The following is a 16,649-nucleotide window of genomic DNA, read 5'->3' as shown; positions in this document are numbered from 1 at the left end:
GGTGTTTTCCGCAGCCCAAATGGAACAATGCTCTTCTGGAGATGTTCCGAATCGACTATGTTGGGAGAAAGTGGAGAAGGGAGAGAGGGGAGAGAGGGGAATATTCTGAAAAATCATAAACATTTGGGTTGTTTGGAAATTTTTAAACACATTAGAAAGACACATCAAACGAGAAAACAATGTAAAATGTTACGTCAAATGATTCTGTCTGATTTTTCACGGAACGTGGACGGAAAGGCAGCTCTGATGTAACTTTGATGTAAAAAATGAGTTAAGGTTACTTTGAGCCAATTTTCATCTCTCAATATTATTTTTACCTAGTCTCTCAGCCCTATAAGCATATTAAAATATTAGAGAAACTGAAATAAAAGAACACGGATGAACGTCCCATTAATAAGGAATGAGAATTGAATCAGAACCTCTTAACATCCCCGGAAGTCTTAAGTCTAGGATTTTCTTATGGGTCCACAAATAGGTATTAATAATTTCGCAGAGTGAGTGTGAATGGTGTTGACAACATTGTAATATACACTAATTAGTCTTTTCCATATCATTATATTGAGAGTGTTTTCCTTACCTAAATTATCTTTACCCTTATTAGTAATATACACTAATTAGTCCTATGAACCCGCGCGTTACGTAAGATTTATATTTAGTTTTTCTTAAAAAATCTTTATTTGATAATTTCTTAAAATATTATCAAGCATTACCCGTTTATAATGCTATATGTTTCAATCCAGTCATGATTTTTTATTCAACCGCCTTATTTTTTTATACCTTATTTTTTTTCTCTCGGTGGAAAATCTCAATTAATTCCCAACTAATTCAACTCGAGTGGAGTCGACCCACTAAGGGACAAAACTCTTGTAAAGTGAATTTTCTCTATTCACAAAAAACCGGAGACGAAAACAAACGACGAATTACTTCAGCCAACTCACATTGGTGATCGAGAATACCAATTCAGCCAACCAAAAGGTTGCAAATATTGTTGCATCAAGTTTTAGATAAGTTTATCCATAAAGTATTGGTTGAATGGTAATTAACTCCAACTCCCGTGAGAATTAGAGCACAAGTTCGAACCCTGAAAAACGCCCTTGTTGCGAGGAGAAATAATTTTTAATACTTGATTTTCCAAATTGCGAGAGTGATATCTCCCAAAATATTTGTTTACTCAAAAAAAGGTTTAGGCAATTTTTCAAGGGAAAAAAACAGAAAAATAAATACAGTGAGTATTGGATTTTGTAAATTTGAGTTTTTGAGACTGTCATTTGCGTCATACTCCTTAACTAAAATTAGAGATGGTCATAGTTTCTTTAGGTTTTCTATAATTGTATTGCCTCTAATTAGTTTGGTTTCGCTAGGTTATTAAATTGTTCCCATGTTCCTACCAGTTTTTTCATGGGACATTTTTTTGGGTAGAATGGAGGCCATAGGCTTGGAGAGTACAATAGAAATTGGGTAAGGAAGTCCCCCACAATATTATCAAAGAGAAGTGTCCTAGATGAATTTCCATGTGTCATTTCAATTTTGCAGAATTGGTAAAGGGAAAGAATGTTAAATGTGGCTCTTTTTTTTTAATTATCGGCTATAATAAGGGAGCCCTATCAAAGAGAATAGATAAAAATAATATCAAGAGATAAAAATTGACTTAAATTAATCTTAATTCATTTTTATATCAAGTTGAACACTGAAGTTAAAAATTACATCAGAGCTGCATTTCGTTCACATTCTATAAAAAATCAGACGAAATCGTCTAACGTTATTTTTTAATATTATTTTCTCCCTTAAACATTTTAAGCATTATTTGACAAAGATCCAAACTTTTATTTTTAAAATGCGTTCCACCCGATTATGTTCATCATCTTTCTCTTTCCATCCCTCATCCGGATACTGTTTATCGTCTTCCTCTCTGCGGCCCCACGATCTTCTCTGAATCAAACTTTGCTTCATCTTCTTGATCAACCCGGGTACTGGGAGATTGTTCATCGTCTTGAACAGGGAGAGAGGGAGGGGAAAGAGCCGAACCTCGGAGCACAGCCCCACAGCCGAGGCACTGGTAAACAGAGTAGTTCTCGACTCGCACTTAGGGCACCGGACCAGCCTCACCTTGCCTGTCTCCACCATTGCAGGGAGGGGAAGCGAGCTCAGTTCAAACAAGGACAAAAAGGGGTCCCCTTTCCAGCGATAGGGGAAGTATAGAAGAGAGTCAAATCACGGGTGAGCATTCCTCATCAGAGGCCCAAAAGAAACGTGCAGCTGCTACTGAAAAGGGAACAATCAGAGAGAGCTTATATGGAAAAATCTGAGCTTTGGGGGTTTTCTTTCGTTGACGGGTGGAGGGGCTCTGCAGAGGAGAGGGAAAGTGTGTGAAAGGAAGAGTAGGAGACGATGACGACATTCTCATTATTGACGCGTGAAGGGCGGCTCCTTTAAAGTCACCAGAGCCTTCGGTGTTGGGTTTCTAAAGAAGGTAGAATTACATTTTCAGTGCCGTCCTCTACCCAATTTCATGAATAATGGATTGATGCAGTGAAAGAGCATTTATTCGTAGTCAGAAAGTAGAATTTAATCAGCTCTAATGGAGAAATTCCAGAACATGTTATGGTTGTAGAAGTTTTGATCAGTAGGCTTACTACTATAACTTGTAATTCGACCTTGGATTGGCTTGGTGCAAGCCTACGAAAACTCTGAGTCATTGTCTTCCAATGAACCGTATTAGAAGATTGGGAATGAGATTCTTCATTGAACTTCCAGGAAGAAGTCATGGATATTCTGATTTGGTGTGTTTTCCGCAGCCCAAATGGAACAATGCTCTTCTGGAGATGTTCCGAATCAACTATGTTAGGAGAAAGGGCAGAAGGGAGAGAGAGGGGGAACATTTTAAAAAATCATAAAAAGTTGGGTCGTTTGGAAATTTTTAAACACGTTAGAAAAACACATCAGACAAGAAAACAATATAAAAAGCCACGTCAAACGATTCCATCTGATTTTTTCACGGAACGTGGACGGAAGGCAGTTCTGATGTAACTTTGATGTAAAAAATGAGTTAAAATTAATTTGAGTCATTTTTCATCTCTCGATGTTATTTTTTGCCTATTCTCTCAGCCCTATAAGCATATTTAAAGAATAGAGAAATTGAAATAAAAGAGCACGGATGAACGTCCCATTAATAAGGAATGAGAATTGAATTAGAACCTCTTAACATCCTTGAAAGTCTTTAGTCTAGGATTTTCTTATTGTCCACAAATAGGTACTAATAATTTCGCAGAGTGAGTATGAATGGTGTTGACAACATTGTAATATACACTAATTAGTCTTTTCCATATTATTATATTGGGAGTGTTTTTCTTACGTAAATTATCTTTACCCTTATTGTTTACTAGCTCATGAACCCACGCGTTACGCAAGATTTATATTTAGTTTTTCTTAAAAAATCTCTTATTTAATAATTTCTTAAAATATTATCAAGCATTACCGGTTTATAGTGCCATATGTTACCATCTAGTCATGATTTTTTATTCAACCGCCTTATTTTTTTAAAAGTAAGGATAATATAGCATCATAACGAAAATAAAGATACATCCATTGCAGGATAACCAAAACTAATTTGAGGCCATATTGGACTCAATGGGCGAGAGGTTATTGGAACATGATATCCTTGTACATTTTCAATCCAAAAAAAGAAAAGCAAAGAATTAATTATGTCTGAGACAATACTCCTAAATTCCCAATGGGAAGACAGTTTATGGATCATCTTCAACCAGCAAAAGGGCATCAATGCGTATCCAAATTTTCTCCCTATTCAACCGCATGTGCTCCAATAGCTGTATAATTAATGAAGAAAGAATAAAAAATATCTCAAAAGCACATGATTATTGTGATATCATATCTCAACCATAAATGAAAATAACTAAATAACAAAACAAAAGAAAATTATGTTGAGAGAGTTTTACTCCTTAGTTAGCCGGCTCGGCTCGGCTCGATTCGATTAGATTAGTTAGAGTCTCATTGGACTTCTAGAAAATGGTATTATAAGAGATTAATCCTCTGCATTATAGACTTTGCTAGAATCTTCTAAAACTTAAATCATGTTGATGCATCTTTGTTGATCACGTGGTTCATGTCCAATGGGCATCCACGAATTTGCTTGAATCCAAACCTCTTGAATCAGGCCGTTAAATTTATCTTTAAACTTCTTTGCTCGTGCTCGCGTAACCGGTCCGATTGGACCTTGAACTGGATCCCTTGAAGTCGTGCTATTATTTGCATCAGGTTCATACCAAAAAAATGTAAAATATGTTATTCAATCATAAATCAGAATAACTAAATCAATAATTATCACCGAGTTATTAATATGCCCATCAAATCTAGCATGTGTATAGCACGGGCTTTTTGTCTAGTTCTTAATAAATAGCCAATATTTCATATAAATACGTTATATAACAATTATTAAATAAGAAATTATAAATATTTATAAATGTTACGCGAATAAAACTATCTTCATAATATGATACTCAATTTTTCAACTCTTTTTAGTTCTTCTTTAACCAATAAAAAGAAATAGGTTGTTTCTCGACTTTTAATTATGCCAATTTTTCCCCTTTTATAGATTGATCTAAAGGTCCATCTCAAACCATTATCATCAATTAGAGTTATCCTTATCGGAATGCTGCAACTTGCTTCAATAACTATTTTTAATAAAATAATTAATGCTAGCTGTTCGTATCCAACCGTTGTCATTTATTTCGAGTTACCTGAAACTGAATATCCAAATTTTCTCGGTAGTCATCTCAATAAATTAGTCGATATTTTGTAAAAACGAGATGTATAACGACAATTAAATGAAATACTATAAATATTTGTTTATGTTGAAAAAAAAAGAGCTTCGCAACAGGAAGTTCAATTCCTTACCTAATTTGTGAAAAACATTAAAATATTGTTGAATCAAATGATATCTTATTTTTGTTTTTCAGTTGCAAGGACTGCTCATGAACTTACTAGGATAGGAGATGAGAAGTTAAAGGTGCGCATGTCAACTCCATTGATGAGATTTGGGCCAATATCTCCTAATTCCGAAGCTGAGGTCGAATACCATGGATATATGAACCGTATTTCTCTGCCCTATTTGTGTTCTCATGATATGAAATCATAGGGGCTTTGATGCTCTACGTATACAGTGTCCCATTTGAAGCCTATTTCATGCTTAAAAACTCATTTAAATGTCATTGGACTACAGGATACATGCATATTCAGTAATGCATATCCTAGAATTTCGACGAAACTAATAACCTACAAAATTTGATTACACATTAAGGACTTATCCTTATGCGCTGCCTTGCTTGTGCCCGACACGTTTAGCGAGTCGGCTATATTCCTGACCTCAGCAATCATTGCGACCACGTCGTTGAGCTTGTTCACTGCTGAGCCAACTCCCTGCATTTTGACATGGTTCAGTTCATTAGGCGCAGACATGGATAGAGCAAAGACAGAACCTCCGATAAAAAAAAAAAAAAAAACCGTCTTCCAGACCGGACCTTCATCCAGCTGATCGTTCAAATAAAACAGAAATCTACTCTCACAAACAACAGGTACAAAAGAAAACAGGGAAAAGTTCACAGGTTGGGAAATCATCTTTACGGAAACATAGAAAACAGAACACGTGCATTCATACTGGGCGAATGAATAATCGAATATGATCTGATTGCTTAATGTTTATCAGACCAAAACAACTTGCAAAAGATATATTTTTTATATGGACTCAAAGCAGGAGGATGATAAAGATAAATCAACAGGGCATGGGTGAGAGACATACCACGCCAGCCGCCCCGGCTGTGATGGCCATTGGAGCTGTCACCGAGCTTATCCCAGATGAACACAATACAGGAATCTTCACTGCCCCTGAAATCGAATATGCCGCCGCTAATGTAGGTGTTGCCTGAAATTACGACAGCAGCAGGAGAGTCACCAGACTAATACCTTAGGATTCATACTCGATCATTATGGAAACTAATGGATTTGCATTTCTCGTCACTTGGAGTTTTCACCTAAAATAGTCGTATTTTCAGCTGCTTCCCGGGTAAGAAGCAGATGCACGAAGGACAACACAACGACAAACAAAAACTGAAATTGCTCTCCAAAAGAACAATGCCTTAAGGCACCTGAACCCAAGTGTCACGACCACAAGGGGATTTTTTTAGCTTACCTTTTCAATCAATCCGAGGACTCCTGACCCAATAGGATTGGAGCACTTCCCTCCTTCAGTTTGGATGATGTCGGCCCCTTCTTGTTCGAGCAGCTCAGCAAGCTTAACCTGTCAGATTTAATGATCGAACACGAGTTACATACCCTTCAATCAAAACCGACCACAAATTTTTTTAGCTTACTTTTCAATCAATACTCTGACCCAATAGGATTGGAAGCACTTCCCTCCCAGAGTTTGATGAATGTCGGCCAACTTCGACAGCTCAGAAACCTGTCAAGATTAATGATCGAACACGACACATACCCTCTTGGTCAATCAAGACAAAGTCAGAGTGAGTCAAGAAAGAAAACATAGTCTTTCTCTTCACCTGATCGGGCAGGCTTAGCGTGTGAGGAACGGTAACGGACAGAGGAACAGATGGAAGGATCCTCTTAGTCTCTCTAGTGAGATTTAATATCTGAACACAAACGCAATTGGGATTGAGATAACTTGTAATGATCTCCGATATTGACTTTTCTCGACACTGCGAAATATTAGACATCGATGTTTGAGGAACATAACTGGTGACATAATTTCTTTATACCTGCTCGGGAGAGAAAACCACGCCCAATTCATAAAATGAATCATAATTCCCGATTTCCACCTGAAAACTTTCCAGCTGTTACTATAATGTTGTATTATCCTACACAGCTGCCAAAGCTTTACAACAGAAAATTCCGAATTTGCGATGGTGATGGAGGATAAACTATCAAACCATTAGTGCTCCGGCTTCGACTGCAGGTGAAAATTCCGACGGATCCACCGAAGAGACACAAACCTGGCATGACATCACAGAAACAATTCAATAAAAACCGCAGTAATTTTCTTCACCCCCAATACTCTATAGGGAGGAATGATATCTTCCGATGAGAATGAACTTACAGGAAGGGATGTCAAGCTGATCGCCAGCCTCACTAGCTCTGGGTCGCAAGCAATATCGACGTGAGTCGCTCCTCCCTACAGTCGGTCCATCAGTTACCTATCCATGGAATGCAATAACTACTCCAAAACAAACTGTATGCATGTCCTGTAACATGTCTGATGATACCACCAACATGAATAGAACAGACCCCAACCAACCTTGTCTGCAGCAGTAACAACCGAAGCAACGTTGTGTCTGTCAAGATTCCGCAGACCCGAGATAATCTACATGAGGCAAGACAGCATCTAAATATATCACTTCAACTACACTTACATTCATTATCCCAAGATCAACATACAGAGAAGATAAGGCAGACATTCACCTTGAGGGCTCTTCGTTCCTGGAAATCCTTCAGGACGAGCTCTCTGGAAGTAGACAGGATTGCTCTTGTAGTTGTTAAGCAATGGCCTCTCCTCTTAACAGGACAAGACAGCAATGGCTTCAAAGGGACGAGCGAAACGCCCAGAAGTGAGCTGCGGTTTGGTTTTAGAAGGGAGTGCGATGAAGAAGGAGAGGTTGGCATGCAAATGCTTGATGGGTTCATCTTTCTTTGTTTCTTATCAACTCAGACTGTTAAGAAGAGAAGTTATGCTGTGGGGAGGTTTGGGAGATAAGGGGGAGAGAGAAAAGCAATGCGACGTTTCTTAAACTCTCTATTTGGGGATAGATATTTTTGGTGGGGGCAAAAGATTAGTTTAGCAGCTCCCCATTCGCTCTTCGGGTCGGTTCTGAATCTCTCTGGACCGGTCGGACCGGCCGGTCTTGGAATCTTTAGAAATGGGACCAGGCCGAGCAACTCCAAAAGGTGTCCAGGGAATATGAGATAGTAGAACGGAAAATAAAGGAACATGAGAGAATTCATTTGGGAAAAAGTATAAAAACTCTTATTGTGATTTGAATTTGAGATAAATTAGACCTTATGATTTTTCGAAAAATAACTAATACTCTGTGATTTACTTTGTGAGATATAAGGGACCTCACTATTAATTTTTTTTATCACTTTTTGTCCTCAAATTTTTTATTTTGCCATTATTATCCTTAAACTTTCAACTTTATTTTTGATTTGATCCTAAAATTCGAAAAAAGAGGGGAAGGGGTTGGGGCCTCTGGTCGGCAACATAGGGTGTTAGTGATGGAGGTGAGGTCGGGGTTGCCGATCGAGAGTCCTAGGCCCCGAATCGATTAAGATCTTGAGTTTGAGATCATGGTCGATTCGGGAACTGGGGCCACCAATCGGCAACCCGACTTCATCGTCAAGGTTTTTGGAATCCTCTGTGAGTGTTAGGGGCCTCGGTGGTGGGGTCGGAGTCACCGAATGGGCCCCAACCTCTTCCCCTTTCCTCTTTCGAATTTGAGGTCCAAATTGAAAAAAAGTAAATTTTGAGGGTGATAATGGTAAAAAAAAGCTTAAGACCAAACGTAACAAAAAAACTAATTGAGGTCCCTTATGTTTCACAAAGTAAATCACAGGGTGTTAGTTGTCATTCGAAAAATTAGAGGATCCAATTTGTTTCAAACTCAAACTACAATGGGGTTATAGTATATTTGTTATAATTTATCATTTTTTTATTAATATAAATATTCATTCGATTTTTAACTATCGGACGTTGGAATCGATTCTAATAGTCTCACGAGTCTAATATAATTTTTTAAAAAAAAATTAACAAAAGTTTCCGCCGAGATTACTCGGTTAAAGTTTCCAAGAAAATTTCCTCTGGAAATCCCATTAAAAATTAAACAAAAGTTTCCGATTGGGTTTTGACCGCATCAAACTAATTTTTACCTTTTCTAATTATAAGTTTCCGAAAAGATTTCCCGGGTGAAAATTTCATAAAAGATTTTGTATATTTTAGTCTTTTCAGCAAGTGTTTCAGGCAGAATTTCCTAATGGGATTTTCTGCCACAGGCTCAACGCTTACCAAATCATTCCATTTTTCTTGCGAACTCCGATCGACATTCTAATTTTCATCGATGTACATCAATAATTTCAACCGAATAAAATCCGTCAGAGAAATCCTGTTTAAAAATAGTATGTTTTCTCGCTGCGAAGTGACTTAACAACATTAGAGTATGAATTCGACACGCATGGGTTCGATCCTTGTCGTAAACCTATCATCAGGAAATATGGACCTACCTTACAGCTTCCATTATTCTCCATTATGTGAAGATACAAAGTAGAGGGTCCTTGTGCTCCCAGAAACGTGTGAAATTGCTCCCTTGATATCATACAGTCATACTAGATTCTTTTTCTCTCTTTCTACACGAAGTTTTATTCGGCCAGTCCTCATTGGATCCCATCACAACGCATAGGACTGATAGTGTCTTTGTTTTTCGGCTCGACGAGTTCTTTCAGAAGGCGATCATACTTGTGGGTGTCTTTCCAGAGGTGTTTGCCCAGTTGGTAGGAAGTCGAACTTACAACAACTAGCCGGGTGAAAAATCTCATATGATATACAATTTGATGAATCACTTCGACGAACCCTCGGAGGTTTACTAGTTTTGTTATGAAGATAATCATAATCATGGTGCTAATTATCTAACGAAGAATGAAAGAAATTCGTTAACCCAAAAAGAATGTAAAAAAATTTAAATAAAAAAAGATGGAGATTATTATAATTAGTAAGCAAGCTATGCGATAGGCTGCTCTCAGTTGTCTGGCTTTTCCTTGACTTGTCTCTTTAATCAAGGCACTCTTGTCTCTTTGAACAATCATTCCACTCCCCCGGCGTTCATTCTATATGCAGTTAGGATATGATCTAAGGAGCCCAAAGTAGCACACTACCAAAATACTAAACTAAATAAAGCACGATTTCCAATCCTTGTACTAGTGAGAAACAGATTTTAGTACGATCGTATGAGGGGTTGGGTCGATTTGAAATTAATTAGTCTCGAACTCGATGATCACTACTATGACTTATTCATTCCTTTATTTCGATTTGTTAAATATTTTTATATTAGGTCACCGACCTTCTCTATAATCGAAAAGATAAAGCAAGATTTTAATTCATTAGAACTATTTCTTGACATGATAAAATAATACCAAAATGAAACCAATTTAAGTAAATGGATCTAAAACATTTTATAGGTTAAAACCGGTGTAGAGCGCTATGTAATATGTATTTATCAATTGGAAGCTAATTTTTCATGATCATCACCTACCCATATGTATCATGACTGCAAGAGTTTGTACGGGGCAAGCCAAAAAAGTCTACAAGGAAACATGGTCCTCACTTAGGGACTCAAGGGCTCTAAGATCATAGTACTAGGCTAAGTGTTCGATCTCGAACATTGTAATGAACTTCCATATGAAACCCTGAGGATCTCCCGAGAGGGGAAATTCATGGGTAGTACGTTGCCAAAAATTTGTGCGGGATGATAATTCCCTCCAAGGAGATATTTAGACGTTTATTGAGGATGCAGGACCAGGCGTAGAATTCGATTACGGCCTTACGTAATATACAAAATGTACTTGACTAGAAAAGAAAAGGCAAAGCATGAAACATCTTCCACAGAAGGCACGGAGAAAGAAATTTTAATGTAACAACGGATTGAGTGGTTAATTCATGTGAATTGAATATGCTTACGCCTCATGGGTAGTTCATGAGGCGAAATCGTATTATTTTCATGCTACCATATCATTATAGCTTGCCATATATTGACAGCATATATCGACGCGAAATCGTACTAAAACATTTATGTTTTACCAAATTATAGATCGTGCAATCCGGGAAATGAGGGAAGCGCCATACATTCCGAACAAGAGCAATCGGGCAATATCATCGGGCAGCATCGGCTGACCAGACCAGGAGCCAGCTGTCTTCAAACATGAACTGGCGATTTCATGACTCGATGGCTTTGATCTTCTTCGTTATGAAGGAAGTATTACTATTTGCAAAGTCAAAATTAAACTTTGACCAATCTTTCTCAGAATCGGTCGTGGGCAACACGCCTCCGATCGTTTTACGACATTGCGCTCACGCGACCACCTCCAAACTCTACTGTCATGTACTGTTGTTCGGTTCCTTTCTTGTTTTCATAAGCAAAACAAAAGAAAAGGCGGAGGGAAAACTGAAAAGAACGATGGCAGAACAGAGGAATCGCGAGCATCAAAAGGTATATGTAAATGTAACCGAAACGTTCATCACACAGGGGGAGAGAGAGAGAGAGAGAGAGAGAGATGATATGGAAGCTGTTCGGCTATGGAAGATAAAAGGTGAAAGCTTTGAGGAAGTTCGCGCGCTGGTTGTCCGTCTACGGACAGAGAGATCATCTTCCCCCATCCTTGTAGGACAATGGAGAAGGAGAAATTGAAACCAACGGACCAAATCTAACTCAACTGCCAAGGCTGACGGAAACCCAATTGAACTGAGCTGAGCTGAGATAATATGAAAATCAGATGCCAATGTCGCGTGAAATTCCCTAAATTGATTAAAAAAAGAGCGATCTTTTGCCCAGAATGACTGAGATTACATCACAACAAGAGCAATTAGTTAACCCAACAAAAAGAAAAAGAAGAAGAAGAAGAAGAAGAAGAAGAAGAAGAAGAAGAAGAAGAAGAAGAAGAAGAAACTGCGTTAGCTCCAACGGTGGAGGAAACCAACGAGAGCGGAATCAGCAAAATGGGGCTACACAGACTCGGGGGGTTATGGTAGATCGTCGGTCATGTACAAACAGGGCACGGCGAAAGGGGGCGTAGTTTGAATCAGCTGCGTTTCAAAAATGGCAGCCGAAGCAGAGGTAGAAGCAGCAGACGGTGGAGACGAGGACGATGGCCTCGAAGACGGAGAGGATCTTGAACAGGACGTTGTCGAATAAGGACACCCTTATGCTGCTGGTCATCCTCTTCCACCTGAACGCCCCCAGCAGCTTCCACTTCATCGCCGTCTCCTTCCTCAGCCTCTTCAGCAGCGCCCACCTCTTCCATCTCCCCATCATCATCTCTCTCGAGCAAGCTCTCTCTCAAGCTCTGTCAATCTTCCTGTTTGATTTGGTGGGGGAGAAGTGATGGTTATCTGGGGTTTAATATACGAGTGGAGTGGAAGGTTCGGTTTTGTCCAGCCTGCTCTGTTCTGCTCTTCCTTAAAGAGCACGAATCGCCAAAAAGGTCGATTAAAGTGGAACGGACACGGAGGAAATATTGGGAATTGTTTGAGGGTGTTTTGGTGATTTCGCCAGGGAATAACTGAACCGGACCGCGTCTGCCCGGTGCGGGGGACCGTAGTGGCGGAACGTGGGGGAAAGCCGATGAGGTGTCCGGGCACCCCAATAGTAAAACGACAGGTAGGACTAGTCCTGCCGCCTGATCCCGGGGTACATGACTTCTACGCCCAACAGGTGGGGCCCGGAGTTCATTATTGTTCCTGAAGGCGCATGCACCGGGTGCACACAATCCAGGCCACTGTTATCAAGGCTGAGAATATTTGCTATAGCCACTCCATCCGGGTGCTCCGGAGAGTGGAGGGAGTGAAACGGGAGGGTGCTCCGTGATGATCTTTCTGAGAAGCTGCGTGGGGGCGAGAACTTAGAGGTTGTTTTCGGTCAAATTCAGTTGACTTGCTACTTTTTTTTTTTTTTCTTTTTTCATATTTCTGATCAATTCTTTTTCTTTTTAGCAGTATTTTTCTGAACAATTCGTTTGCGTAGTTGAAATCGAAAGCTGCTCTATTATAAACACCGCAGAGTTCAGTAATTTTTACTTTTTAATTCTATTTATAAAATAACAATTACAGTAAACGAGTGTTCAATGAAACTATTTGACATATAAAAAGCGTTCATATCGAGTCTATAAACGTGTAGAGCATAACATCGACAGTTAGCCTTTCCAGGGCATTCTTTCATATATTCTGTCCGTTAATCTGTTAATTAAGAACAATCTGACCAGGCCTAGGGTATCTATGTTGGGCTTATGTTAATGTTTGACCAATAACAAGACATGGCTAAAAGTAAAAGTTGATTGACCCTTTCACTAGGTGAGTGAATATTCTCAGGTCAAAATCACGTAAAAATAGGCTTGTTGAGCTAATGAAGTGGTGCATATAATAATCAAAATGCTGGATTGATAGTTTTTTTTTTGGTCTAATGATGGATAATAAAGATTATGTTTGTGTTTTCTTCTTCCCCAAGTTACACCGAGCCTCCTCGCATTTAAGAAACTCCTAATTTTGAGCTAACAACTCCAATTCAATTATTTGAGTCCAGAAAAATACCAATAATATCGCCATAGATTATTTTTCTTTATTCGAGCTCTTATTAGAGATGAGTTTCATAAGAAATTTACTTCGTAATAATATGGTATGGAATGATCCACAACAGTTTACTTACAATGTAAAGGAAAAAATTGCTACTCAATTAGCAACATCTATGACTCATGTATTCGCTTGATTTACACTTATTTATCCATTTGCTACTATTGTCTTCTTCTTTTTTTTTTTTCCTGAGATGCCACAATTATCTAATTAGTTATCATCAAGTATCTGGCAAAGTCACATTACAGGAGAATTCCTCCTAATCAACATTGACCCCAATTTGGCATTGTATATTTTTCAACAATATACAAGCTGATTTTGATGAGATAAACTTTTTCTTGGATTACAAGAAAGGTTTATAAACTTGTTATATATAAATAGAATTCTAATAAAGAGACATGAGTAGTTTAACCACGAGAATCGAATATAAAATTTTTAGGTTATCAAGTGATGTCACTTACAACTACACTATAATCCTTTCTCCAAACTAATTATTAATTTAATAGGGTGTATATATGTTAGATAAATCTCTTTAAACGTTTTTCTTAACTACTTGAATTATGTCAATTCATTTCCTCCTTTTACCTTTATTCCTAGAGAATATTGTGCCAAGTGATTGGCCCAACTGTATGAAGATTCTGACGACAAAAAATAGCGAACCCAATCAGCAGCTAAAGAGTTTGGACAGGACGACGAAATTGCATCATCACACATACCAAGCCGTGGGCACATTTAGACAGATCAAAAGGGTCCAAAGTATTCAAAAAATTAAAATTCCTTTCACAAAAAATAAAAATTAGATTCTTTTGTCTCTCTTTGCTTTCACCCATACAGTTGTATCTCATGACAAACGAAAAAAGAATGTGAAAGGTTTCGGGGAATGGCATGCTGGGGGAGGTAGGGAATATCGTGTGAAATATGCATCGCGATATAATGAATCGGGGTATCAATTGTTCTCCTCCACCGGATTTAACCGAAAGATGTTACAAAGGAGAATGAAAGCAACCTATGCTTTAAAAGAATTTTGTGCCGACCATACCATACTCAAATTCTGCATGTATGACATGACTTTGAAATAGTTGATACGTCCATGTGAGCATGGTAAGTAGTGGCCGTTAGAAGGTTTGGACTCAAATTGTGTTTTGATATTTACCCAAAAAAAAAGTATAGCGTAATAATGTATGCTCTCGCCTAGTAACTAATAAATTTTAAATTTGATTCTCGTGGTGGCCGAGACTACTTGTATCACTTTACTTATTTATTTATTTATTAATTCTATTCATATCCTTTTACTAGTTATTAGTATTTTTATTTTATTTTATTATGTCATGAATTTCCCTTGCAATGAAAAAAAATGAAGTATTTAATTTTGAAATGCTTAATTTGGTCAAAGAGATGCATTAACTGATCTGTGAAACTACACCAAGGCCAGCTATTGGAAAATTTAAAACTAAGCAATGTTAAATTTTAAAATTATACTAGCTCGCCAAAAAAATTTTACAAATATATTATCTGGTGCAATTTTTCCAGAATAAATAAATAAATAAATAAAACCTCTACCATCTCCCTCTCTCACCTTGGGTCAACTGTGTGAGCATCGAGCGATGAATTTTTCATTTTTTTCGGTGAACTACAGCCGAAGCCAATAAAATTAAAAGTAACTTTTCATCTTAAGTTCTGCAAAAGTGACTAACTTTAAAATCTTTTATAATACATAATATTTTTGCAGAAAATTAAACAAAAAGACGAATCAAAATGTATATAGTTGTAGTAGTGACAGCTTTAGCAAAACGAATCTACATTATGAAACTAATAGAAATTATCAACCGTATATACACAAGTAAATTGGCCTACCACGATGCAAATTAACCAACCCCCAGAGACACATGGAAAGAAGAATTTCAAACAAATCATTCTCTCTTTTCTTTAACTTTTCTGTTATTTTATATTTGAATTGAAAGAAGGGCTTTTAAGAAAAGAAAAAGTTTTTTTTTTTTTGCCACAACAAAAGAAAACGTTAAACTATCAAAAAGGTTCCTATCCGTGCATAATATACAACAGAGCTTGCATCTGCAGTGCGTGCAATATCTCATGCGAACCTAATAGGATTACTATGGTGGTCGGAGAGTGCGAATCTCATCCGTAGAAACTCAAATCAAGTCACCCTAAAGAAACCACTCCCTATGTATTTGGCCATCCATGATCATGTCAGCTAGATTTATTTGTCCTATGAGCTTGTAGAGCATTCAAATAGGGAATGTAAAAATTCTCTATGTTTAAGTAGTAAAGATAAAAGAGAGAGAATGTAGCGCATTGATGTATGCTCTGGTTTGTCAACCAAAAGATTGAAGGTTTGATTCTCGTTATGGGACTACATGTGCCCATTTATTAGATAATTTACAGTATCTATTTTCTTATACTAGGTCTGTGAGTCTCCCTTGTGACTGAAAAAAAATGTAGTGAAAATAAATTCCACGATCATGTTTTCCTTGGAAAAATGAAATTTATTTTAGAATGGCTTAAGATTTTAGTCGGCTAGCTAGGATATACTTTAGCAAAGATTGGAGAGCTACTCCCATTGAGACTTGAAGAATAAAATCTTTTGATTTTTTTTATGAGCAGAATAGAAGAAATATATTTTGACTTATGATGACATAAAAGCTTGAGAATAATTTTATTCTTCTTAATTCCTTCAGTACTTAATGGAGTATCAGAATAAATGGAAAATCGTCTAGATAGCATGCTTATGAATTTCTGTGGCTTCAATATCTCTTTCTGGGGGTCATAAGTGGCGGACTACTAGTATCGTACATTGTAGTTTAAAAGGAATCTGGTTTAATGAGGGGGCAGGTCATAGGAATCTAATTTAATGAGGGGACAGGTCATAGGAATATAATTTATTAAAATTATATATATATAAATATTTACGAAGTTGGTATATTTTCAATCGTGTAGCTCACGAATCAGCAGTTTTTAGAGGAAATACTGAGCTGAAAGGTGACAGCAACAGAGCAGAACAGAGTTGCACAGCAAAAGAAAAATTCTGCAGAAACGATCAGGAAGAGAAGGTGCTTTGCGAGTTGATCGGAAAACGAGTTGTAATCCATTCTCTGTGAAACTTCAGAGGGTGATTCCCGGCAGTATAAACTTCATCTTGATACAATTTGATCGTCAAGACTCGCTCATTTGGCTGCCTGGATCTTTTTTGATCCCTCTAAGTGGGAAGATCCTATGATACATA

The 16,649-nt window shown here is 37.6% G+C and overlaps 2 protein-coding genes and 1 long non-coding RNA gene across 3 annotated transcripts; 1 reads left to right on the top strand and 2 right to left on the bottom strand.

Moving 5' to 3' along the window:
- Positions 1-1,614: 1,614 nt before the first annotated feature.
- Positions 1,615-2,753, top strand: LOC116213256. The gene is made up of 2 exons (XR_004158031.1): positions 1,615-2,056; positions 2,130-2,753. It is a non-coding gene; the product is annotated as an uncharacterized LOC116213256 (long non-coding RNA).
- Positions 2,754-5,067: 2,314 nt separating this feature from the next.
- Positions 5,068-7,812, bottom strand: LOC116215554 (uncharacterized protein ycf23-like). The gene is made up of 9 exons (XM_031551301.1): positions 7,486-7,812; positions 7,322-7,387; positions 7,124-7,198; positions 6,957-7,019; positions 6,786-6,845; positions 6,570-6,659; positions 6,203-6,310; positions 5,813-5,935; positions 5,068-5,433 (listed from the first exon to the last, which is right to left on the bottom strand). The coding sequence occupies exons 1-9, from the start codon at positions 7,705-7,707 to the stop codon at positions 5,290-5,292; spliced, it is 951 nt and encodes a 316-aa protein (XP_031407161.1). The 5' UTR covers positions 7,708-7,812; the 3' UTR covers positions 5,068-5,289.
- A 3,697-nt stretch (positions 7,813-11,509) lies between these two features.
- On the bottom strand, positions 11,510-12,212 carry LOC116215555. Its single transcript, XM_031551302.1, has one exon. The coding sequence runs from the start codon at positions 12,099-12,101 to the stop codon at positions 11,877-11,879; it is 225 nt and encodes a 74-aa protein (XP_031407162.1). The 5' UTR covers positions 12,102-12,212; the 3' UTR covers positions 11,510-11,876.
- Between the last annotated feature and the right edge of the window lie 4,437 nt (positions 12,213-16,649).

This window comes from Punica granatum, chromosome 7, assembly GCF_007655135.1.
Source record: "Punica granatum isolate Tunisia-2019 chromosome 7, ASM765513v2, whole genome shotgun sequence".
NCBI classification, from domain to species: Eukaryota; Viridiplantae; Streptophyta; class Magnoliopsida; order Myrtales; family Lythraceae; genus Punica; species Punica granatum.
This window is presented reverse-complemented; position numbering and strand designations above follow the sequence as displayed.